This window comes from Lates calcarifer, linkage group LG2 (assembly GCF_001640805.2).
Source record: "Lates calcarifer isolate ASB-BC8 linkage group LG2, TLL_Latcal_v3, whole genome shotgun sequence".
Classification (NCBI taxonomy): Eukaryota; Metazoa; Chordata; class Actinopteri; family Centropomidae; genus Lates; species Lates calcarifer.
Window position 1 is genome coordinate 3,074,062 of NC_066834.1, and position 26,299 is coordinate 3,100,360.

Below are 26,299 nucleotides of genomic sequence, written 5' to 3' on the forward strand. Positions count from 1 at the left end.
TTTTTTGACACCATACTATACTATGACATTTTTTGACCATTTTTGACGCCATACTATACTTTATGACATTTTTTGACCCATATATTATGACATTTTTGACCATTTTTGACTTCTTACTGTGACATTTTTTGACCATTTTTGACGCCTTACTTTACTATGACATTTTTTGACCATGTTTGACCCCATACTTTACTATGACATTTTTTTGACCATGTTTGACCCCATACTTTACTATGACATTTTTTTTTTTACCATTTTTGACGCCTTTACTATGACATTTTTTGACCATTTCTGACACCTTACTATACTATGACATTTTTTGATGTTTTTTGACACCATACTATACTATGACATTTTTTGACCATTTTTGACGCCTTACTTTACTGTGACATTTTTGATGTTTTTTGACACCAAAGTATACTATGACATTTTTTGAAGTTTTTTGACACCATACTATACTATGACATTTTTTGACCATTTTTGACACCATACTATACTATGACATTTTTTGACCATTTTTGACGCCTTACTTTACTGTGACATTTTTGATGTTTTTTGACACCTTACTATACTATGACATTTTTTGATGTTTTTTGACACCAAAGTATACTATGACATTTTTTGAAGTTTTTTGACGCCTTACTTTACTATGACATTTTTTGACCATTTTTGACCCCATACTATACTATGGCATTTTTTGACCATTTTTGGCACCTTACTTTACTATGACAATTTTTGACCATTTTTGACGCCTTACTTTACTATGACATTTTTTGACCATTTTTGACACCATACTATACTATGACATTTTTTGACCATGTTTGACCCCATACTATACTATGACATTTTTTGAAGTTTTTTGACACCATACTATACTATGACATTTTTTGACCATTTTTGACGCCTTACTTTACTGTGACATTTTTTGACCATGTTTGACCCCATACTTTACTATGACATTTTTTGACCATTTTTGACGCCTTACTTTACTATGACATTTTTTGACCATGTTTGACCCCATACTTTACTATGACATTTTTTGACCATGTTTGACCCCATACTTTACTATGACATTTTTTTACCATTTTTGACGCCTTACTTTACTATGACATTTTTTGACCATTTCTGACACCTTACTATACTATGACATTTTTTGATGTTTTTTGACACCATACTATACTATGACATTTTTTGACCATTTTTGACGCCTTACTTTACTGTGACATTTTTGATGTTTTTTGACACCTTACTATACTATGACATTTTTTGATGTTTTTTGACACCAAAGTATACTATGACATTTTTTGACGTTTTTTGACACCATACTATACTATGACATTTTTTGACCATTTTTGACACCATACTATACTATGACATTTTTTGACCATTTTTGACGCCTTACTTTACTGTGACATTTTTGATGTTTTTTGACACCTTACTATACTATGACATTTTTTTATGTTTTTTGACACCAAAGTATACTATGACATTTTTTGACAATTTTTGATGCTATACTGTACTGACATTTTTTGACCATTTTTGACCTCTTACTACGCTATGAATTATTTTGACCATTTTTGACGCCATAATATACTATGACATTTTTCAGTGATTTTTGACCCCATACTACACTACAATATTTTTTGACCATTTTTGACCTCATATTATACTATGACATTTTTTGACCATTTTTGACCCCATACTACACTACAACATTTCTTGACCATTTTTGATGCCATACCATGTTATTACAATTTTTTGACCATTTCTGATGCCATACTATGTTATGACATTTTTTGACCATTTCTGATGCCATATTGTACTATGACATTTTTTGACCCCATACTACACTATGACATTTTTTGACCATTTTGGACCCCATACTACACTACAACATTTTTTGACCATTTTTGATGCCATACCATGTTATTACAATTTTTTGACCATTTCTGATGCCATATTGTATTATGACATTTTTTGACCCCTTACTATACTATGACATTTTTTGGTGATTTTTGATCCCTTACTATGACATTTTTTAGTGATTTTTGACCCCATACTACACTACAACATTTTTTGACCATTTTTGATGCCATACTGTACTATGACATTTTTTGACCATTTGTGATGCCATACTATACTATGACATTTTTCAGTGATTTTTGACCCCTTACTATACTATGACATTTATTAGTGATTTTTGACCCCTTAATATACTATGACATTTTTTGACCATTTTTGACCCCATACAATACTATGACATTTTTTGACCATTTCTGATGCCATATTGTACTATGACATTTTTTGACCATTTTTGATGCCATACTGTACTATGACATTTTTTGACCATTTGTGATGCCATACTATACTATGACATTTTTCAGTGATTTTTGACCCCTTACTATACTATGACATTTATTAGTGATTTTTGACCCCTTAATATACTATGACATTTTTTGACCATTTTTGACGCCATACAATACTATGACATTTTTTGACCATTTCTGATGCCATATTGTACTATGACATTTTTTGACCATTTTTGATGCCATACTGTACTATGACATTTTTTGACCATTTGTGATGCCATACTATACTATGACATTTTTCAGTGATTTTTGACCCCTTACTATACTATGACATTTATTAGTGATTTTTGACCCCTTAATATACTATGACATTTTTTGACCATTTCTGATGCCATATTGTACTATGACATTTTTTGACCATTTTTGTCGCCATACTATACTATGACATTTTTTGACCATTTTTGACACCATACTATACTATGACATTTTTTGACCATGTTTGACCCCATACTATACTATGACATTTTTTGACCATTTTTGGCACCTTACTTTATTATGACATTTTTTGACGCCTTACTTTACTATGACATTTTTTGACCATTTTTGACCCCATACTACACTATGACATTTTTTGACCATTTTTGGCACCTTACTATACTATGACATTTTTTGACCATTTTTGACGCCATACTATACTATGACATTTTTGGAATTTTTTTGACACCTTACTATACTGTGATCTTTTTTAATGGTCTTTGATGCCTTATTATACTATGACATTTTGACTGTTTTTGATGCTTTACTATAATGACATTTTTGGACATTTTTGACACCTTACTATACTACATTTTTTGACTGTTTTTGATGCCTTACTATAGAATGGGAGCAGCATGGTGGTGCAGTGGTTAGCACTGTCGCCTCACAGCAAAGTTACAGGTTTTCTGTATGGAGTTTGCATGTTCTCCCTGTGCATGCGTGGGTTCACTCCATCTAACACATGCAGCTTAGGTTAATTGGTGACTCTAAATTTGCCATAGGTGAAAATGTGAGTGTGAATGGTTGTTGTATGTGTTGGCCCTGTGATGGAGTGGCAATCCGTACAGGGTGTACCCTGAATCTTGACCAGTAACTGCTGGGATACACTGCGGCCCCACCCCCCTGCCTCCGTGACCCTTAACAGATAAGGGGTAAAGATAATGAATGAACTGCTTTTGATGCCTTACTGTACTATGACATTTTTGGACCGTTTTGGATGCCTTACTATACTTTGACATTTTTTGATGGTTTTTGATGCCTTATTATACTATGACATTTTTTGATGCCTTACTATACTATGACGTTTTAAATGTTTTGTGACGTCGTTTTTTCCTGATATTTTACTCTGTTATGTCTTTTTTGTGATGCACTATTATACTTTGACATTTTCACCTTCATGTTAGATTACTATTACTTATGCGTCACTTACTTACTTACTTATTTACTTTATTTACTTATATTGATTATTACTTTTAGTATAACCTTGGATATTAGATTGCTTTTACAATTACTTTTATGACATATTTTTTTCTAAATTTACAGATAACGTTTAGTGATGCAAACTACATTTAACTACTGCAAACTTCTTTTGTAGTACAGATAACTATTACATCTATCTTCTGATATTACTAGTTAATTCATTATTTCATTAATTTCAGTAATTAAATTACTTTTATTCATATAGATTACTAAAACATTTATGTTGCAAATTACATTACACTTTTTTGATGTTCTGTTACATGTTTTTTGCTTCAGTCTGACATTTGAGAGACAATTCAAGTGTCTCTTTTTTTTCATAATTATATTTTTTATAACTGAATAAGTTCTTTGTTGATATGAGGTTTCAGAAATATTGCACTGATCTTTATTTATAGAAATAAAAATATTTTCTTACTTTCACCATTGGTGGATCCTGTTGTTTCCGTGAATTCTGTTGAAACACATTGAACATTTGTTTAAAACCAGGTTTTTCCAAACACATTCATTAAAAACAAGTACTACAAACAAGGTATAACTGGTCAATATCTTTCCAATACCTAACAGTAACAGTCAGTTTATCCTTAAATTCATCCTTTTCTTTGATCTGTTATTATAAGAACTAAACTTCGCTAAAGGGTTAAATCTATTTTTTGACAAATAATGTATTATTCAGAATGAACATCAAATACTGAACATAAACAGTTCAATGTCAATGCTCTGTGTGGGACAATTGATGTAAAGCTGTGTATGTTTTACCTGGAGGCCTCTGTCCTGGTCTCAAAGAACTGCTTCATTGCACAAAGACACTCTGTGATCGTGGACTAAGTCTCTGTGATCGCGGACAATGTCTCTGAGATTATGGACAATGTCTCTGCGATCATCGACAATGTCTCTATGAACGCCGGCAGTGCCGACTTATCGGGGACCAAGTCACCACGAGTCATGGACAATGTCTTTGATCGTGAACAATGTCTCCCTCATCCTCAACAATGTCTCTCCGATCGTGGACCATGTCTCTGCGATCGTGGACGACATCTCGGCGATTGTGGACTACGTCTCTGTGACCGCGGACAATGTCTCTGAGATTATGGACAATGTCTCTGCAACCATGGGCAATGTCTTTGGGATCGTGGACGATGTCTCTGAGATCATAGACGGTGTCTCTGTAATCATTGACAAATGTCTCCATGATCGCGGTCATGCCGTCGAATCGAGGAACCACAGTGTCACTACCGACTCTTGCGCAGAGCTCTGCGAAGCATGGGACAATGTCTCTGATCATGGACAACGTCTCTCTCGTCTTTGACAAGGTCTCTGCGATCGTGGACAATGTCTCTGATCGTGGACAATGTCTCCCTCATCCTCAACAATGTCTCTCCGATCGTGGACCATGTCTCTGCAATCGTGGACGATGTTGTGGACGAAGTGGTGACACCTGGAGGAAATCAAAGACAAACATATGAAGGAAAATGATCAATACATGACTTCCTATTTCTCTTCAACAGTTTAACCATGAAAACACAGATAAATATTCAACATTACAGCTGAAACAGAACATCTGATGGTTTTACATGCCTTAGTATAATAACATTTTTATGCCTTACTACACAATGACATTTTTGATGTTTTACTATACTGTGGTACTTTTGACCTCTTACTATAACATGATATTTTGCTTCTTTTTTGGATTACAATTAATTCTACATTGCTTTTATATTACAGAATTACTGTTGACACCATTATTAGATTATTCTTAACATTGCATATTAATTTTCTTGTTACATATTACTTCTAAAATTGCTAATTACTTATACAGTACTTTTATTAATACAGATTACTTATACATTATTTTTATAGGATAGATTACTTCTATTATTACACTTTTCTGATATATGGAGTACTGAATAGTAATTTAAAGTCAGTGCTCTGTGTGGGACAGTTGATGTAAAGCTGTTTGTGTTTTACCTGGAGGCCTCTGTCCTGGTCTCAAAGAACTGCTTCATTGCAAAAAGACACTCTGTGATCGTGGACTACGTCTCTGTGATCGCGGACAATGTCTCTGAGATTATGGACAATGTCTCGGCGATCATCGACAATGTCTCTATGAACGCCGGCAGTGCCGACTTATCGGGGACCAAGTCACCACGAGTCATGGACAATGTCTCTGATCGTGGACAATGTCTCCCTCATCCTCAACAATGTCTCTCCGATCGTGGACCATGTCTCTGCAATCGTGGACGATATTGTGGACGAAGTGGTGACACCTGGAGGAAATCAAAGACAAACATATGAAGGAAAATGATCAATACATGACTTCCTATTTCTCTTCAACAGTTTAACCATGAAAACACAGATAAATATTCAACATTACAGCTGAAACAGAACATCTGATGGTTTTACATGCCTTAGTATAATAACATTTTTATGCCTTACTACACGATGACAGTTTTTAGTAACACAGTACTTTGAGTATTACATCTTACTTCTAATATTGCCAATTACTTATACAGTACTTCTATTAGTACAAATTACTTATGCATTATTTTTGTAGGGTAGGTTACTTCTATTTAATTAGACTTTTCTGATATACTGAGTACTGAATATAAATAATTTAAAGTCAGTGCTCTGTGTGGGACAGTTGATGTAAAGCTGTTTGTGTTTTACCTGGAGGCCTCTGTCCTGGTCTCAAAGAACTGCTTCATTGCAAAAAGACACTCTGTGATCGTGGACTACGTCTCTGTGATCGTGGGCTACGTCTCTGTGATCGCGGACAATGTCTCTGAGATTATGGACAATGTCTCTGCGATCATCGACAATGTCTCTATGAACGCCGGCAGTGCCGACTTATCGGGGACCAAGTCACCACGAGTCATGGACAATGTCTTTGATCGTGAACAATGTCTCCCTCATCCTCAACAATGTCTCTCCGATCGTGGACCATGTCTCTGCGATCGTGGACGACATCTCGGCGATTGTGGACTACGTCTCTGTGACCGCGGACAATGTCTCTGAGATTATGGACAATGTCTCTGCAACCATGGGCAATGTCTTTGGGATCGTGGACGATGTCTCTGAGATCATAGACGGTGTCTCTGTAATCATTGACAAATGTCTCCATGATCGCGGTCATGCCGTCGAATCGAGGAACCACAGTGTCACTACCGACTCTTGCGCAGAGCTCTGCGAAGCATGGGACAATGTCTCTGATCATGGACAACGTCTCTCTCGTCTTTGACAAGGTCTCTGCGATCGTGGACAATGTCTCTGATCGTGGACAATGTCTCCCCCATCCTCAACAATGTCTCTCCGATCGTGGACCATGTCTCTGCAATCGTGGACGATGTTGTGGACGAAGTGGTGACACCTGGAGGAAATCAAAGACAAACATATGAAGGAAAATGATCAATACATGACTTCCTATTTCTCTTCAACAGTTTAACCATGAAAACACAGATAAATATTCAACATTACAGCTGAAACAGAACATCTGATGGTTTTACATGCCTTAGTATAATAACATTTTTATGCCTTACTACACAATGACATTTTTGATGTTTTACTATACTGTGGTACTTTTGACCTCTTACTATAACATGATATTTTGCTTCTTTTTTGGATTACAATTAATTCTACATTGCTTTTATATTACAGAATTACTGTTGACACCAATATTAGATTATTCTTAACATTGCATATTAATTTTCTTGTTACATATTACTTCTAAAATTGCTAATTACTTATACAGTACTTTTATTAATACAGATTACTTATACATTATTTTTATAGGATAGATTACTTCTATTATTACACTTTTCTGATATATGGAGTACTGAATAGTAATTTAAAGTCAGTGCTCTGTGTGGGACAGTTGATGTAAAGCTGTTTGTGTTTTACCTGGAGGCCTCTGTCCTGGTCTCAAAGAACTGCTTCATTGCAAAAAGACACTCTGTGATCGTGGACTACGTCTCTGTGATCGCGGACAATGTCTCTGAGATTATGGACAATGTCTCGGCGATCATCGACAATGTCTCTATGAACGCCGGCAGTGCCGACTTATCGGGGACCAAGTCACCACGAGTCATGGACAATGTCTCTGATCGTGGACAATGTCTCCCTCATCCTCAACAATGTCTCTCCGATCGTGGACCATGTCTCTGCAATCGTGGACGATATTGTGGACGAAGTGGTGACACCTGGAGGAAATCAAAGACAAACATATGAAGGAAAATGATCAATACATGACTTCCTATTTCTCTTCAACAGTTTAACCATGAAAACACAGATAAATATTCAACATTACAGCTGAAACAGAACATCTGATGGTTTTACATGCCTTAGTATAATAACATTTTTATGCCTTACTACACGATGACAGTTTTTAGTAACACAGTACTTTGAGTATTACATCTTACTTCTAATATTGCCAATTACTTATACAGTACTTCTATTAGTACAAATTACTTATGCATTATTTTTGTAGGGTAGGTTACTTCTATTTAATTAGACTTTTCTGATATACTGAGTACTGAATATAAATAATTTAAAGTCAGTGCTCTGTGTGGGACAGTTGATGTAAAGCTGTTTGTGTTTTACCTGGAGGCCTCTGTCCTGGTCTCAAAGAACTGCTTCATTGCAAAAAGACACTCTGTGATCGTGGACTACGTCTCTGTGATCGTGGGCTACGTCTCTGTGATCGCGGACAATGTCTCTGAGATTATGGACAATGTCTCTGCGATCATCGACAATGTCTCTATGAACGCCGGCAGTGCCGACTTATCGGGGACCAAGTCACCACGAGTCATGGACAATGTCTTTGATCGTGAACAATGTCTCCCTCATCCTCAACAATGTCTCTCCGATCGTGGACCATGTCTCTGCGATCGTGGACGACATCTCGGCGATTGTGGACTACGTCTCTGTGACCGCGGACAATGTCTCTGAGATTATGGACAATGTCTCTGCAACCATGGGCAATGTCTTTGGGATCGTGGACGATGTCTCTGAGATCATAGACGGTGTCTCTGTAATCATTGACAAATGTCTCCATGATCGCGGTCATGCCGTCGAATCGAGGAACCACAGTGTCACTACCGACTCTTGCGCAGAGCTCTGCGAAGCATGGGACAATGTCTCTGATCATGGACAACGTCTCTCTCGTCTTTGACAAGGTCTCTGCGATCGTGGACAATGTCTCTGATCGTGGACAATGTCTCCCCCATCCTCAACAATGTCTCTCCAATCGTGGACCATGTCTCTGCAATCGTGGACGATGTTGTGGACGAAGTGGTGACACCTGGAGGAAATCAAAGACAAACATATGAAGGAAAATGATCAATACATGACTTCCTATTTCTCTTCAACAGTTTAACCATGAAAACACAGATAAATATTCAACATTACAGCTGAAACAGAACATCTGATGGTTTTACATGCCTTAGTATAATAACATTTTTATGCCTTACTACACAATGACATTTTTGATGTTTTACTATACTGTGGTACTTTTGACCTCTTACTATAACATGATATTTTGCTTCTTTTTTGGATTACAATTAATTCTACATTGCTTTTATATTACAGAATTACTGTTGACACCAATATTAGATTATTCTTAACATTGCATATTAATTTTCTTGTTACATATTACTTCTAAAATTGCTAATTACTTATACAGTACTTTTATTAATACAGATTACTTATACATTATTTTTATAGGATAGATTACTTCTATTATTACACTTTTCTGATATATGGAGTACTGAATAGTAATTTAAAGTCAGTGCTCTGTGTGGGACAGTTGATGTAAAGCTGTTTGTGTTTTACCTGGAGGCCTCTGTCCTGGTCTCAAAGAACTGCTTCATTGCAAAAAGACACTCTGTGATCGTGGACTACGTCTCTGTGATCGCGGACAATGTCTCTGAGATTATGGACAATGTCTCGGCGATCATCGACAATGTCTCTATGAACGCCGGCAGTGCCGACTTATCGGGGACCAAGTCACCACGAGTCATGGACAATGTCTCTGATCGTGGACAATGTCTCCCTCATCCTCAACAATGTCTCTCCGATCGTGGACCATGTCTCTGCAATCGTGGACGATATTGTGGACGAAGTGGTGACACCTGGAGGAAATCAAAGACAAACATATGAAGGAAAATGATCAATACATGACTTCCTATTTCTCTTCAACAGTTTAACCATGAAAACACAGATAAATATTCAACATTACAGCTGAAACAGAACATCTGATGGTTTTACATGCCTTAGTATAATAACATTTTTATGCCTTACTACACGATGACAGTTTTTAGTAACACAGTACTTTGAGTATTACATCTTACTTCTAATATTGCCAATTACTTATACAGTACTTCTATTAGTACAAATTACTTATGCATTATTTTTGTAGGGTAGGTTACTTCTATTTAATTAGACTTTTCTGATATACTGAGTACTGAATATAAATAATTTAAAGTCAGTGCTCTGTGTGGGACAGTTGATGTAAAGCTGTTTGTGTTTTACCTGGAGGCCTCTGTCCTGGTCTCAAAGAACTGCTTCATTGCAAAAAGACACTCTGTGATCGTGGACTACGTCTCTGTGATCGTGGGCTACGTCTCTGTGATCGCGGACAATGTCTCTGAGATTATGGACAATGTCTCTGCGATCATCGACAATGTCTCTATGAACGCCGGCAGTGCCGACTTATCGGGGACCAAGTCACCACGAGTCATGGACAATGTCTTTGATCGTGAACAATGTCTCCCTCATCCTCAACAATGTCTCTCCGATCGTGGACCATGTCTCTGCGATCGTGGACGACATCTCGGCGATTGTGGACTACGTCTCTGTGACCGCGGACAATGTCTCTGAGATTATGGACAATGTCTCTGCAACCATGGGCAATGTCTTTGGGATCGTGGACGATGTCTCTGAGATCATAGACGGTGTCTCTGTAATCATTGACAAATGTCTCCATGATCGCGGTCATGCCGTCGAATCGAGGAACCACAGTGTCACTACCGACTCTTGCGCAGAGCTCTGCGAAGCATGGGACAATGTCTCTGATCATGGACAACGTCTCTCTCGTCTTTGACAAGGTCTCTGCGATCGTGGACAATGTCTCTGATCGTGGACAATGTCTCCCCCATCCTCAACAATGTCTCTCCGATCGTGGACCATGTCTCTGCAATCGTGGACGATGTTGTGGACGAAGTGGTGACACCTGGAGGAAATCAAAGACAAACATATGAAGGAAAATGATCAATACATGACTTCCTATTTCTCTTCAACAGTTTAACCATGAAAACACAGATAAATATTCAACATTACAGCTGAAACAGAACATCTGATGGTTTTACATGCCTTAGTATAATAACATTTTTATGCCTTACTACACAATGACATTTTTGATGTTTTACTATACTGTGGTACTTTTGACCTCTTACTATAACATGATATTTTGCTTCTTTTTTGGATTACAATTAATTCTACATTGCTTTTATATTACAGAATTACTGTTGACACCAATATTAGATTATTCTTAACATTGCATATTAATTTTCTTGTTACATATTACTTCTAAAATTGCTAATTACTTATACAGTACTTTTATTAATACAGATTACTTATACATTATTTTTATAGGATAGATTACTTCTATTATTACACTTTTCTGATATATGGAGTACTGAATAGTAATTTAAAGTCAGTGCTCTGTGTGGGACAGTTGATGTAAAGCTGTTTGTGTTTTACCTGGAGGCCTCTGTCCTGGTCTCAAAGAACTGCTTCATTGCAAAAAGACACTCTGTGATCGTGGACTATGTCTCTGTGATCGCGGACAATGTCTCTGAGATTATGGACAATGTCTCGGCGATCATCGACAATGTCTCTATGAACGCCGGCAGTGCCGACTTATCGGGGACCAAGTCACCACGAGTCATGGACAATGTCTCTGATCGTGGACAATGTCTCCCTCATCCTCAACAATGTCTCTCCGATCGTGGACCATGTCTCTGCAATCGTGGGCGATGTTGTGGACGAAGTGGTGACAGCTGGAGGAAATCAAAGACAAACATATGAAGGAAAATGATCAATACACGACTTCCTATTTCTCTTCAACAGTTTAACCATGAGAGGTGAGAATTTAATAGTTTTCTTTGTCCTATGATAAACAGTAAATACTGTTGATTAAACAAAATAAGACATCTGAAAATGTCACCTTGAGCTCTGAGCAATTACAGTTAGTACATCTTTTCTGATTTAATAGACACATTTAATTACTTTATATTATATTCAGTAATAAATTCATTAAATGCCAAGGTTTGAGACGGAATTTATCCAGATGCACAAAACGAGAAAACCGAAAGCAATTGCTGATATTAGTAATTCAGCTCATCAACGCATATTTTTCAGACTGAGTAAATGTTTGGGACACATACCTGTTGGTCTGTAAGCTGATGTTGGTGTCCAAGCTGCATCAGCTGAACAAGTAGGCCTGGAAAACACAAGTACAACACCTGAAAAACCGAATAAGTAAGTAGTGATTATGAGATGACAATGAGATTCCACAATGAAGCAAAAATAATGCCTCAAAAAATGTTAAATGATCAGAACACAAAACTATAGAGACACAGTAAGAACAAGAGACAAAGAAGCTGACCATGAATAGATGTAAAGTAGCCCTAGTAAAGACGCAAAAGAATGCAATAAGACCACAAATAGACACATAATAATTAGACAAACAGACTACTTTACAGTTACCTTTCCTCCGTAAGGTGCCCACAACTCATGCCAGGCACGCTATAGTCACAGAAACACAAACGCACTTTAACCCACGCAAATAAAAACGACGACAAAAAGGGTAAAGCCAAAGGCATTGTTTAACGATAAAGCTAATGCTAACGCTCACTGCTAACGCTGATATACAGGAGTAAAGCAGCCAGCTGCAGACACAATATGATACAAAATTACCACAAATAGGCACAAAACGATGACGACGACATAATAGACTGCTATAAAGTGAGTTAAAATGACCAGGATGGAACACAAAATGACTAAGAGAAGAGAAGGCTAATGCTAACGCTCACCGCTAACGCTAACGCTGATATACAGGAGTAAAGCAGCCAGCTGCAGACGCAATATGATACAAAATTACCACAAATAGGCACAAAACGATGACGACGACATAATAGACCGCTATAAAGTGAGTTAAAATGACCAGGATGGAACACAAAATGACTAAGAGAAGAGAAGGCTAATGCTAACGCTCGCCGCTAACGCAAAAGCTAACGCTAGCCACGAGCTAGTTTGCTCCTTAGCCTTACCCTCGCGCTACAAGTGTATTCAGCGTCCATCCTCACTCGTGTTGGACAAAAAGGCAGTTCCAAAGCTTGTTTAAGTATCCAGGCTTCTTCCGTGATTAAGTTTTCTCACACTACTGACAAACAGAGGCGACGGTTGAAATGTTGGTTTAAATATGATTTCCGACTGCCTTTCTCCGCCTCTCTACGCTCCTCCCAGAAGGTCGGTGACGACAAACGACGCGACCAATGACGACTCACGCAAGCTAACAACGGCAGGAAAAAACGCTCTATGCAGGGGCTGCCCTCTATGCCCTACCTACCAACAACTTTTTGGGACTCGATAAACGCTTGTCTGATTTCCCTGTCCGGCTGCTTATTTTATATTATATTATACAAAAACAAACTTTTGACTTGGGAGCTGCCCAGTCACAGCTAAGAAATATTGTCCCACCCTTTTCATAATCTGAAATATCGAACATATCTGTAAAAAGTCAGCTCGAAAGCCTCAGCTGCACTTTGTATATTTCTTGCTGCGTCTTTCTGTCTTTTTTCTGTCATCACAATAAACCTAGTCCAACTTTTGTTTGCATGGAGCTCAGAATAATCAGCATTGCCCCCGTCTGAGCTCGCAACCACAGAATATGTAGAAAGATTCCAAGCTCCTGATTCAGACACTCTGATTGGCTGTGAGGGTACCCACTGGAGCCAATAGAAATGTCCGTTTCAGAAAAGTGCTGTCGATGTCATCAACTAAGATGGCGGACAAGATTTGATTTATATACACTGAGATGGAAAGCGAGACGATCCGACGCTTTTCTAACTTAACTTACAAGTTTATCGGCAGGGGTCGATGACTGAGTCAAACTGGGGTTTGTCGGGTCAGAAAGCACTGATTCTCCAGTTTTTGTTGAGTGAAAAAACAGTATCTCTTGCTCAAATCTAAGCGGAGTAATGACACTCTAGAGACAAACTGATATCTGAGCGTGTATATGCTGCCGTGGGCTTCAAAGGGTTAACTGATCAATAAAAACCGTTCATTGCATTATTATTGAAGGCACCCTCGCTTTATTTATAATGTTCTGTGGTACTGATAGCACCCCAATGGGGATACATATTTTAATTATATTTCTATTGTTTTCTAATTGTTATCACTTTTTCAAAAATAGTTACCCTTTAATGTTGTTACTGAATGTAATGTGAGGTTTTTGTTTGGTCTTTGTTGTTGTTTAATTTTGTGTGAACTCACCAAAACCAAATTCTTATCAGCTATGTTGAAATGGCAATAACGTATTGAATCCAGTAGGCATATTTCATTTTTAATGTTTGATATTTTTGACATATTGCATAGTGTAAATGAGACTACTACTGAATGAAATACTACAACTTCAAGCCACACTATATCAAGCACCCTCCTTATGTTTACTATCTAATTAAATAAAAATACCTCGGGTGCCTGATCGGCGTCATGTTGCTTGGAGTAGTCCAGCGCAGTGAGGACATTAGATAAGCCGACAGTGACGTCCAGGAGGTGGGAGCTGTTTCTGAACGTGGCCAGCGGGCTGCAGCACTGACTCCACCGCGAGCCTGTCAAACACAACCAACACAGCCGACATGGCGGACTGGGGTGAGAAACTAAGTTGGGAAGGATAGCTATCTGTACACCATCCGCTTTGACACAGTCCATATTTTTCGAGCCGATCACCACGTTATTGTCACACTCGATCGTTAGATGTGGATTGGCCTAACGAATTTCATGTTGTCGTTTTTACAGACGCTGACAACTTCGAGCCGGAGGAGCCGATTAAAAAGGCGGCAGCGCTGGACAAATGGGAAGGCGAAGACGAAGAGGAAGATGTTAAGGTAAAAATAACATGACAAACACCCGCACGAGTTAAATCCGAGCTGAGATTTAGCTCGAGCTAACGCGTGTGGGATGAATGTTACAGAGCAGTTAGCCGGTCCGATGAGTGCGGGGCTAACGGGGGAGGCACCGTCGCCCCGCCTGTGGTACCATGCTTCACCGTGGTCTGTGGCTGCCTGTCAGCCTTAACCCCGGAGCCTGTGTTAGCTTTGTGCTAGCTGGCGGCTAACTCATGTGGCTCCACCAGGCAGCCCGTAGTAACTCCAGATTAGCTTACGTTTGGCTAGCACTCGGTTTTCAACTGTCGTAACGTACCGTTACTACAGTGGATGTTGGCGCACCAGTTACCGGGTTTGGATTTATCTGAATCTCTGGACGCTGATATTGATTGTTTTTATTTTGAAGCTGGTAGTCAGCGATGTAATTGTCGGATAGCCGGGCTAAATTTGGATAACGTAGCTTGAAGCTAACCCCTTACCGGGCCACTTGGCTAACAAACTCGCTAGCTCCCCTGTCCGCTGGCGTCTAAAATGAGCTTTACCGTTAGGTAACCTCGACGATAGCGTCGTTAACTTAAGTGGTTTGGAGTGCTTGGTTAATGAAGACGGTTATCTCATTATTGGCCAGAGTTAGTTTCATTGAATGATTGTACGGGATTAGCACTTGTGCACTGTCCTGAATCGCCACAGCTCGAGTTTCGTTAACATGAGGCGGCGTTAGCTTGCTAACCAACTTTAGCCACAATCAGATGAAATCATCATCTGGGTTGATGACTCAACTGAGGCGAGTGCTAGGCCTAGAAGTTTCCTACTTTCCAACAGGCGTGTTGGAAGAGACTGGTGTTCAGTTGATGGTGCGATACAGGTGGTTATTACCTGAATGTTGACATGGTTTCTATCCAGAAACCTCAAATAATTGACCCAAGGAAAGCGCTGGTAGAGGCCTCTTCAATTGTTCAGTTTTCTGTCACATATGGTGCCCAAACTAAAGAAACTGATGATTTCGTGTCCTCCGTAGTACAAACTAAGGTTTTATTCAACAAGTAGGGTAAACTGTCAGTGGCAAACTCGAGAATAACTCATTTAAGTCATTTGCGCAAATGAAATTTGTAATCCCAAATGGATTTTAAAAAGAAGAAAACCTATTCTTCTATTTACTGTATGCTCAAATTCAACAGCCTGTCTAGTCAGTTCATTGAGTAATATGTGTATCTCTATGTGTAAAGTTGAGTTAGTTAGTTCATTTAGTTTGTGAAGTATTTAATCTCCCAGACAAGAGATGTCCATAGGAAGGACCTTTTCAATTATTTAACAAAATGAAACCATAGGATTTAAATATTTAACAACAATTCTGTGGATGGTATTGGAGTGCAGTGCACCACTGACTCCTTGGCAGATCTTGAACTGCATGTTTGAACTTTGGATCAGTCCCCAGCAACAGTGGTGGGCAGCATCAAGTAGGGTTGACATGTTTAAAGTCATCTCAATATAAACAAACAAAATCAATATATATTGTTCACAAAATCACATGCTCCCAAATAATTGTAATGTGTCTAATAATAGCTGGTTTTCTTTGTTTTTAATCCCAGCTTGTAGATATTTATTCATCTGAAAACAAATATTTGTAGAGTGACAAAATATAACTAAAGATCACCTGACTTCACCACAGTTTTATAAATGAGCTTACTGGATTATTGGACATCCCTGGTATGTAGACATTTACTGGTCTGGATGGGCTTGGATTGATCCAGCATTTCATACTTTTGTTGCCTATATGCCCATAGGCAACAAAAGCATCTGTTGTGAAGTTGTTGTCTCAATGGTTTTTACACAGCTTGCCCATGAGGCCTGAATAATAAATGCTAACTATCCCACCTTTTATTTTTATTCACAGGACAACTGGGATGATGAAGATGAAGAGGATGAGAAAAAAGCAGAGATAAAAAAAACAGGTTTGTATTTAATTGCCACCTGTTTGACAACAACACGTGTATGTTGATCAGTATCTAAATTGTCTGTTTTTTCTGATTTTTTTTTTTTAAATACTATTTTAAGTTTCAGAGACGAAGGTTTCTGAAAAGAAAAAGTTGAGTGAGAAGATCAAAGAGAAAGAAAACCGGTTAAAGAAAAAACAACAGGAGCTGAAGGAGAAAGAGCTGGAGCAAGTGAGTTTTGTTTTTCATCCCAGATGGCTTTAACAATTTTCTCTATAATACACAAAATTGCCCCCTTTTTCATCTCTAATTATATTTTAATTTTGACTTTGTGGCATCTATCATTACAGCAAGAACAGCTTACTCCTGAAGAACAACTGCAAGAGAAGTTAAGAGTGAAGAAATTACAGGAAGAGGCAGACTTGGAGCTAGCAAAAGATGCTTTTGGTAAGACAGTATCAGATTAAAAAAAAAAAAAATCTTATCAATAGTTGCATCTGTGTTTCTGTATGTCCACAGAAGACATATCAAACTGCTTTTTCAACTATTTTTTCAGGTGTCAGCAGCACTTCGAACAGTGTCACTGGGATTGATGCTATGTGTCCATCCTCCAAAGACGACTTCACAGAGTTTGAAAAATTGCTGAAAGAAAAGATATCCCAGTTTGAAAAATCTGTGCATTATTCAAGTTTCTTGGATTCATTGTTTCGGGAACTCTGTATTTCATGTAAGTTTAGAATCTTATACACAAATCTTTAGTGAACAGTACTGATTATTACTCATATTCACAATTTCATTTAAAGCAGGTTTGATCAATAACTGTTTTCTTCTCTCTTTAACAGTGGAAGTAGAGGACTTGAAGAAAATCAGTAATTCCCTGTCAGTCCTACTTAGTGAAAAACAGAAACAAGAAAAAGTAAGTGACAGTATGTTTGTATTCTTGAATTTTCTCAGAAATAAATGCAGATCTGTAGTTTATATTCAGTAGGGGGTGCTGTTCACCTTGTCTAGCCACTTGATAAGTGTCTGTAGGTGAGATCAACTGGTTTGTTCTTCAGTGTTCATCTGGTTTCTATACTGAATCTAAACCAAGCATGATATATTTGTTAATTCAAGCATAGTATGTAACATTCTAGTTAACCATCTGAATACACATGAATATTTTACTTTGTAGCATTGTTTAACCAGATGATTCTCAGATCAAATTAGAATGTGACTTCATATATAATGTATATTAAGTGAGTTTTCTTTGCCTTTACAGCAAAACAAAGGAAAGAAGAAGAAGAAAGGCGTCTTAGCTGGAGGCGGTTTGAAAGCACAGCTGAGGGATGACCTTGACTATGCAGAGTTTGATGGCGGCTACGCCCAAGACTATGAGGACTTCATGTGACACTGGCTCCATCACCACTGCCCTTTCCCCCTCCCAACCCTCAGAAATGCAGCTGTACCTTCTCATGCTGTCCAGTGCCATCCTGGAAAATCTGAACTATGTGTTGCCCCCTTCATTTTGCTTCAATGACCAGAGGGACTATACCAGGGAGCATCCAGTCTCACCAACTCTTTATGTTCATACATATGGAATTGCCTTTTCTCTGTCTCATTCAGCCTCGATTCTCACACACATAATCATGTAGTATCTGTTGGGTGACCCAGCTTCAATGGAGAATACATTGTAACTGCTGTTGTCTGAGTTTTGCGGGGCTCATTTTTTATTAAATGTTGCTCCTGTCAAAATGGCAGATACAGTATTGCAGTTACAAGTGTAGTGACATAGAAACACAAGGTTCTATGCAAATTCTTAACCAGAATGTCATGTATATATTATAGGTCTCACTTACCTGTGGATGGTTCTCTTACAGGAAAGTATATAGTATCTATAACTTTGGTTGCCAAATGCAGAACAATTATTCAGTACATTATTCATCTTTATCTCTGGAAAGGTTGCATTGTGGGTGATTTTGAGACTGATGCAACGTGTAAGTAGTAGTTGTAATTTTACAGAGAGCACATGACATTCATTGTAAGATAAAAGGGATAGACAAGTATAATAAATGTGACTTTAAAACCTCACAGCCATTCTCTTGATACATCTCTGGAATATCCTTGAAAATTTGGAGCAAAGAGTGCTTATAGGTATTTTTTGTGCATGACAAAATGTAATTTACTAATTTGATTTATACTAATGCAGAAAAGTATGGATCAGGCAAGTGGATTAACTTGCTACAACTGGTCTCCTAATCATTGCTTCTGCAGGCTTGTATCAAGTGTGATGAGGAGCGGGGGCTTATGGGCTTCACCCCACCATGTCTTCATATGGGCTACAGTTAGTCAAAAGGGGCGTATTTCTCCTTTTCTTTTCTAGCAATTGACCAGTTTCAATGTTACATGGACAATTGGATACATTACAATGTGGAGGATACAGCATCTGCAGTGTTTTATAAGCATCTAATTTAATAAATCACTGGTCAAAAGGATAAGTTGTGTTTCTGTCTTTGTTTAAAGTATCAATGAAATAATTTTAACTGTAATAACACTGCACCCAGCTCACTGATTACTGATTTTTAAGGCACGTGTAATAAATACTCTATTTACAGTTTCAAGTAAATATTTACCACAGTACAGTTAAAAATTTAAAGTGAGACAGAAAACATTGCAACTATTCTTTGGGAAGAATTTGCAAGAAATAGGTCTAGTTTTAGTTACATATTCACTTAATTAGAAAAAATAAATGTATCAAAACATAAGGTTAGCACCTTCTACTCATCTCCATTGTAGGTATTCATTTGGTCTCCATGTTGACCTTCAGTGTTGTTGTTTAGCTTCTGGCTTCTGTGCGTCTTCCTGTTGGATTTCTGGTGCTACGTCGTCGACTGCTGCGAGATGCGTTTGCTCTCTGCCGGCGTCGGTTCTGCCGGCCATCTCCTCTCACCACACTTGTTACTGTCTGACTTTGAGAACCCTGCACGGCTTGGAAGACACTCTGGCGTGTCACCTCACGATCTCCACAGGTGAACGTCAACGCCACGCCCTCGTTGCTCTTCATGACTCGAGATGTGCCATCCGAAGTACCGTCAAAGCAGCGTCCAAGTGCAATCTCTTTAGCTGTGCGGGGATCCTGGTCTGTCACCGTATAAATGCCGTAGTTATGGCCCAGAGGGTCAAGAGGGGCTAACATGGTGAACTCATTGGTATCATTGTTGACGGCTAGGGGCAGGTGGTTGACCAGATACTCCTGAAGCATTGTGTTGACATGGTCTCTCTTACAGCTTCCTTGTGGAATCACCTTCACCAGGGTACGATCGACACGTTCCTGATCATACAGCATCCCACTGCACTTGAACTCCACACACACAGCTGATACAGTTGTCTGGTCCATGTCACGGATGCTGCGAGTGTCTCGGAGACCATACAGCTGGCCCACTGTCTTGGGATGGGTGCCACCCATGTTGCGTGACCGCACATTGATCTCATGTGGACTACTGATTTTGACTTTAATGTAGCAGGCCCGGTATTCCATGGGCTTTGGCCACCAGCTCAGGTAGTCCTCTGTCCAGCTCATTGGGTCATCTTCATTGAACGGCACTGTGTTGTAATCATAGCGGTCTCCTTCCACTCTTGAGAAGCGGAAGTGTGCTGCACTGAATGGGGCCTCCTCACATTCTTTCAATTTCTCGAATGCATACACTGGTCCGTTGCCTTCCTCAGCTGTGTTGGGACTTGGTTTTGCCACATTGATGCTGAATGCTGTTTTCTTCACCCTGGGGTCTTCGTGGTCAGTGCGTCTGTAGTTCAGTTTACCCAGGTAAGGTTGGGGCACTCCAATGAGGTTGGGATTGAGTTTGGGAGAAGAGGGGACAGCCTCCAGTTCTTCCCCTCCAAGGTTGGCCATGACATAGGCAGAGTAGGCATCAGTTTTTTGTTCATCACAGAAGGCAGGAAGACAGGCACCACTGGGGCCAGTGACGACACTATCGAATCGGCCCCAGGCACGTGGGTTAGAGGAGAAACCAGCTGTGGGCTCCATGTTAATGAGACTCACCACAACTCCCTCCACCTGCTCACTGGGCATGAAGCGCTCACTGCGGAAGGCCCTCACTTTGACGTAACACCTGCGGTTCTCTGGGACATCCAGATTAAACAGTCGTCTCTCTCTGATCTCCATATTACCAATCAGAAAGGTTCTCTCCTCCCTTTTGCCTCGTCTTTTCTTCTCCATCTGCAGACTTCCCTCCTCCTCCCACAGGCCAGTATCGGGGTTCAGTGACCACAGCTTCATGGTGTTGAGGTGCTCAGGCATCTTCACCTGAGCAGAATCCAGGAACACCTTCACTTCACCTGCGTTCAGGGGTTCGTTGTTTTCCTCACCCCTAAAGTCAACTGAGAACATACCATAGGTTCTCAGTGGCAGGGTATCTCCTTCATCTCCCACAAAATTGAGGTCACTTTGAGCTGCAGCAGCTGTGGAGACATCTCTTGGGTCGAGAAACGTTACACTGGCATTGACGTTACCCGTGAAGACTTCTCCATTCTCCTTGTAGAAGGAATGGGGAGGAATCTGGATCTCAACCATTGCCTCCTGACCCTCCACCTCCCCAAGCTCCAGAGTGTTGGTTTCTGTGGAACTGATGGTGATAGGCTCTTTCTTTCTCAGGAGTTTGATCTCATGGTAAACAGCCCCTCCTTTGGTGTTGAATGGAAGTACCTTTGTGGTGTTGACAAATTTCTGCATGTTGTCCACAAAAGTCAGGACTAACCTCTCTGTGTCTGGAGGGACTTGGATGGAGAAGGTACCTTTGTAGCCTGTACGACTGATTCTGACTCCATTCATAAAGACATGGCCGAACCTCATTGGCTCGCCATTGTCTGCAGCAATGGCCCTACCGTGCACAACAGCCTTGGTGTCCACACACTTCTGGCAGCCACACTCAGTCACCACCATGGTGGGCAGTTGGTAGCCCTGGCATGTTAGCTGCCTCTCCTCCATCTTTTCCACACCACAGCAGTAAGCCACTTTGTCTTTGCACCTGATGCCATTGTCCAGCTGTCCAACACATGTACCTGAGGGACACTTGCCCACATCATAGTAGAAGGAGTTTGTGCTGTTTTGGTAGCAGTCATGCGGAAGACGGATGAGGTGGGATTCAGGCTTGGGGTTACATGAATGCTCATTTCTACCTGTGTTTGAGATGTAGAAATCAAAATATTAACTTAGTTTGATTTGATATTATGCTACTTAATGCACACAAAGTCTATTTATTCCTGTGTATTTAATGTGTTTATCAATTTATCGAGAACACACCTAAGACTTTGAGTGTAGCTGGTTTGGTCTTAATAGCCCCAGATGGACCACTTGCTCTGCAGTAGTACTCCCCAGCCTGCTCAGGACGCAGATCTTTCAGGACCAAGGTGTTCTCAGACTGCTTCTCCAGGAGACTGTCGTTATGAAACCTGTTTGTTCACACATAAGGAAAGACAGACAGCAGAAACAAGTTGTGAAACATATTATATTTTTTAAATATTAAATAACTATATTGGAGTCTATAAATGTGTGGTCTGTGCATTATAATGTCAAGATAACAAGTCCTACCATTGGTATTTGTCTGGCTGTGGGGTTCCTGCCACTTTGCAGCAGAAGGCAGCAGTTTGTCCCTGCCTCCTGGCCTTGCTCTCAAGGTTGCCCAACACACGAAGTTTCTCTGACAAATGATAATTGGAGATAAATTAACATATTACCTCTAAGTTTCCTTTCACGCTTAACAAAGACATTGGGAACTGTACTAAAATATTTTGTTGTAAATCCACAAACATCTATCGTACCTGTTCTTTTCAGGTGGACACTGAGGACTGAGGTGCGTTCAGTGCTGTTGGGCACAACAACATTCAAGGTGACATGACCCTGGAGGCTGACTGTCAGCGTGGTGTTGCCATCAGGGCAGATACCAGGAATGCGGAAATGTCCGTTGTGGTCAGTAAGGGTAAGGAGCTTGCCGTAGCGAAGGATTGTAGCCCCTTCAGCAGTGAGACCTCCAGCACCACGTACAGAACCCAACAGGATGTGCTCTTCACACATGCATGCATCACACTCAGCATTCACCCTTCCCATCAGACACTGCAGGTAACAATCTAAGAGTGGAATAAAACAAATACAAAGGTTAGTGGTTCACAGGTTAGCTGTTAACTTCTTTTTTGCAAATATATCCTATATCAGAGGAGGTTACTCCAATTCAGGACATGACTGAACTGCAGAGGAGTCTGTCCAACTAAATCAAGGTTAACTCACCTGTCCTTGGGCACTCAGGTCCATTGCATGGTCTTCCTTCTACTTTAGGCCCACTGCAAGGCATAGAGCGAGACTGGCAGTTTCTGGAGCGAATTTGGACCCCCACTTGACCACAGGGGGCAGGGCATGGGCCCCAGTCTGACCACGGGCCCCAGGTACCCTGAATGTTGACACTGTTATCTGTTAAAAAAATAGAGCAATATTCAACAATATTCAAACCATCACTCTGAAAATAGCTGGAGGAAGAGTGCAGGGTCTTGCTTTGACACTGAGACCAAATTTTGTTATCTGAATGAATATCAAAGGTGTTACGAGACCAAACCTTTGGGACAGAGGAAGCGGACTGCATAGTTGGAGCAGTTGCGATCGGGACCTTGCTCCTCATTGAGGCACCAGAAGCCCACAGTGGGGTCTGCATGGACCTTCTCCCCAGTCTCACGAGCTGGGACCCATTCAGTGGTTCTGGCTTCGATCGCCCGTGGAGTCTCACACACTCGGGCACGGTAATAGAAGCGAATGGCATCCAGCTGCTCATAGTCTCCACGACCTCCGGGGTGATCAACATTGAACCATGTGGTCCACTCATAGTTTTCTAGACACAGAAACAAACACCAGCCTGAGTAGCAGCTTATACTTACTGTGTTAAGCATATCTACTATAAGTTAGGAAGATGACCAAACCAACAAAAGACCTTCTACACTTCTGAATACATGTTTGGCTTTGAAGTTTAGAGCAGAAGTTACCATCTGAGTGGTAGACAGCAGGACCAGACTCTTTGTTGTCCTTTCTCCATGATCCTGGAACAGACAAATCAAAATGAGTGATTAATGCCATAACTGTCTCTCACATGATTTTTGTGCCATGCATTCATTCATGCATATACATAAATTCATATCTGGCAATGTGCCTTAGTTACTTCTCCAAATATTTCTTTCTTGAAAGCATACTTTAGTCTCTCTATTGCATTTTACATGAACATGAAAATTTTTTCTGATTCTGAAATAATTCAACATCTACAGTAATCTTAATGTTGAGTACACTGCACACACCTGTAGGTATGTAGTCATGTTTTGAAAATGTGACTATATATGACTGCAGCTGTGTTTATCTGTGAAATCTGCAAACTGCAATTCAGCTGTTGTTGTCTAACACAGACTTTGTCAGTTTTGTTCATTGGCTGAGCAGTCTTGACACTGACTGAGAAAACAGGGTCAGAGAAAAATACAGCAGGGTGTGACTGATTTAGAAAACTTGACAGCCTAGTTTAGTTTAAGTATAAATCTCCAGATAGGAACATACATTCAGCTGCAAGCTGAAATCATACAGTAACATTACAGTGTTATTTCGAGTTATTTAGATTATTAGAGTGCAAATTTATGTGTTTTGATGTGTAGATATTTGCAAGTATCCCCAGCTGACTTATTTAAAATGTGCGTATGTTTGTAGGGAGGGTGTGGTGGCTTTCAATACACATGTGACACTAACAAAAAACACACAAGAGTTTCAGCATCTTCATGAGAGACCAACCTTGAGAAGCAACAACATTGGCTGCTATGATTCCCAGGATGAGAAGAGGCAGTGACATTTTCACACTCAGCCGCTACGTCTGACCCTTGAACTTTCACCTCTGGTAATGTGCGTTTCACACCAGGAACTCCAGAGAAGATAGAGTCCAGCAGCAGAAACTCCTGGTGGGAAGATGATGATAATAAAACATGGTGAAGAAACATATTCGTGTTACCGTTGTTCAATGTTGCATTTTAATTTTACTTGTAACATTACACATTACATGTGAATATGAGACAATTAATTAAAGTGAATAAAACAACAGTTCCTATCAAGGATTCAAGAATAAAAAATGTGTCTTTGAGGATATGTTCCATACTTTTTGTCTTTGAGGTTTTAGGGTAAAAAGCACAGCTGAACAGAGCCCCCCACTCAGATTACACATCTGTGTTAGCCATCACCATTTGTCAGGGGAACACTCAAACATTTCTGCATCCACTGACGAAACACTGGCAACACAATCCAAACACCCACACACACACACACACACAAGGTTTGCATTTGTGCATTGGCAAAATTGTACACGACAGACTAATTAGTCGCCTTTGCTTTTAAGGTGAAAGAACAGAAAGAATATTGATAAAATAATCAATCATTAATTAAGCTTGGACACGGGGAGTTACATTCAATAGATCAGAGTGCAGTGTAATTACAACGAAGGCTATTAGCGGATATGCAAGTTGTAAGCAGTAATCTGAAATAGAGGGTTAGGTGGATGATAATTCAAATTGGAATTGAAATTACAGTCCCTGAAATTGAATGAACTGTCCACTTTCTGTAACATAGTTTAAACTTTAACCATGACAGCAGTAAACTATTTACTGATACTGTTGTAATCATGCATACAATAACCATCCTAATGATCTGATATTTCCTTACCTCCTTATTGAGTGCACTATCCTGTTTCTGTTCTCTTTTTTTTTTGGTATAGGAACGTCCGTTACTCTTTCCCTCTTTATGTTCTCACATTTCTCCCCTCTGGTCCTCACTCTGGCTCAACACACTCCTTCACTGTCTCTTTTATACCTCTCTGCTTCCAGCACCCCCTGCCTCTCCTCCCTCCTCTCCCGGCAGCGTGCCACAGTGTTTTTTGATTGCACTATTATCTTGATAATTTATAACCTTCATTGTGCAACCATGACACACCAATGATTATTAAATAGTGCTGCATATGAAAGAGGGACAGTCAGGGGGTCTGAGTAACAAATGCTGGTGTTAATAAATTGACCCCGTGTGTTCAAGATCAATGCTGATTGAGTCAGGCCGGGCATTCGTCTTTCTCCTCTGCTCTCAGCCTACACGTTTCTGTTTCATGGCAAAATTGCACAGTACACGCTGATGACAGAAGGAGATCCAGTAAATGATCCTGATACTGCACACTGGATTTCTAATGTGTTTAAAAATCAAGCACCTCAAAGCATTTGTCAACATTTGCAGCATCAAACTATAACTTCTGGTTTTGACCACCTGAGGAAACATTTTAATAAAATGCAGAAAACATTTGAAAATGTCCTTTAAGGAAAGCAGACCTGG

General features: G+C 39.7%; 2 protein-coding genes and 1 long non-coding RNA gene across 14 annotated transcripts; 1 reads left to right on the plus strand and 2 right to left on the minus strand.

Moving 5' to 3' along the window:
* Positions 1-4,238: 4,238 nt before the first annotated feature.
* Positions 4,239-14,588, minus strand: LOC108889711 (uncharacterized). Of its 12 annotated transcripts, none has more exons than XR_007814126.1 (11): positions 14,571-14,588; positions 12,263-12,318; positions 11,577-11,875; positions 10,347-11,046; positions 9,648-9,946; positions 8,418-9,117; positions 7,719-8,017; positions 6,489-7,188; positions 5,790-6,088; positions 4,581-5,259; positions 4,239-4,275 (listed from the first exon to the last, which is right to left on the minus strand). It is a non-coding gene; the product is annotated as an uncharacterized LOC108889711 (long non-coding RNA). The 12 variants fall into 12 exon arrangements; XR_007814123.1 differs by lacking the exon at positions 14,571-14,588 and adding an exon at positions 13,148-13,490 and having other exon boundaries at positions 12,263-12,340; XR_007814120.1 differs by lacking the exon at positions 14,571-14,588 and adding an exon at positions 13,148-13,489.
* A 6-nt stretch (positions 14,589-14,594) lies between these two features.
* On the plus strand, positions 14,595-18,990 carry eif3jb (eukaryotic translation initiation factor 3, subunit Jb). Its single transcript, XM_018686322.2, has 8 exons — positions 14,595-14,750; positions 14,898-14,986; positions 16,881-16,938; positions 17,042-17,151; positions 17,271-17,367; positions 17,477-17,647; positions 17,763-17,836; positions 18,182-18,990. The coding sequence occupies exons 1-8, from the start codon at positions 14,738-14,740 to the stop codon at positions 18,308-18,310; spliced, it is 741 nt and encodes a 246-aa protein (XP_018541838.1). The 5' UTR covers positions 14,595-14,737; the 3' UTR covers positions 18,311-18,990.
* On the minus strand, positions 18,601-25,759 carry cilp (cartilage intermediate layer protein, nucleotide pyrophosphohydrolase). Its single transcript, XM_018686318.2, has 9 exons — positions 25,646-25,759; positions 24,728-24,888; positions 23,944-23,997; positions 23,523-23,792; positions 23,201-23,380; positions 22,738-23,043; positions 22,508-22,616; positions 22,220-22,368; positions 18,601-22,095 (listed from the first exon to the last, which is right to left on the minus strand). The coding sequence occupies exons 2-9, from the start codon at positions 24,783-24,785 to the stop codon at positions 19,736-19,738; spliced, it is 3,486 nt and encodes a 1,161-aa protein (XP_018541834.1). The 5' UTR covers positions 24,786-24,888; positions 25,646-25,759; the 3' UTR covers positions 18,601-19,735.
* Positions 25,760-26,299: the final 540 nt, after the last annotated feature.

Excerpts from the sequence above, each read along its gene's own strand:
- eif3jb (XM_018686322.2), top strand. Across the intron at positions 14,987-16,880 it reads ACGAAGAGGAAGATGTTAAG|GACAACTGGGATGATGAAGA; the intron begins GTAAAAATAACA and ends TTTTATTCACAG. Across the intron at positions 17,152-17,270 it reads AGGAGAAAGAGCTGGAGCAA|CAAGAACAGCTTACTCCTGA; the intron begins GTGAGTTTTGTT and ends CTATCATTACAG.
- cilp (XM_018686318.2), bottom strand. The coding sequence starts at position 24,785 with ATGTCACTGCCTCTTCTCATCCTGGGAATCATAGCAGCCAATGTTGTT. Across the intron at positions 23,998-24,727 it reads CAATGTTGTTGCTTCTCAAG|GATCATGGAGAAAGGACAAC; the intron begins GTTGGTCTCTCA and ends TGTCTGTTCCAG. Across the intron at positions 22,617-22,737 it reads TGTCCACCTGAAAAGAACAG|AGAAACTTCGTGTGTTGGGC; the intron begins GTACGATAGATG and ends ATCATTTGTCAG.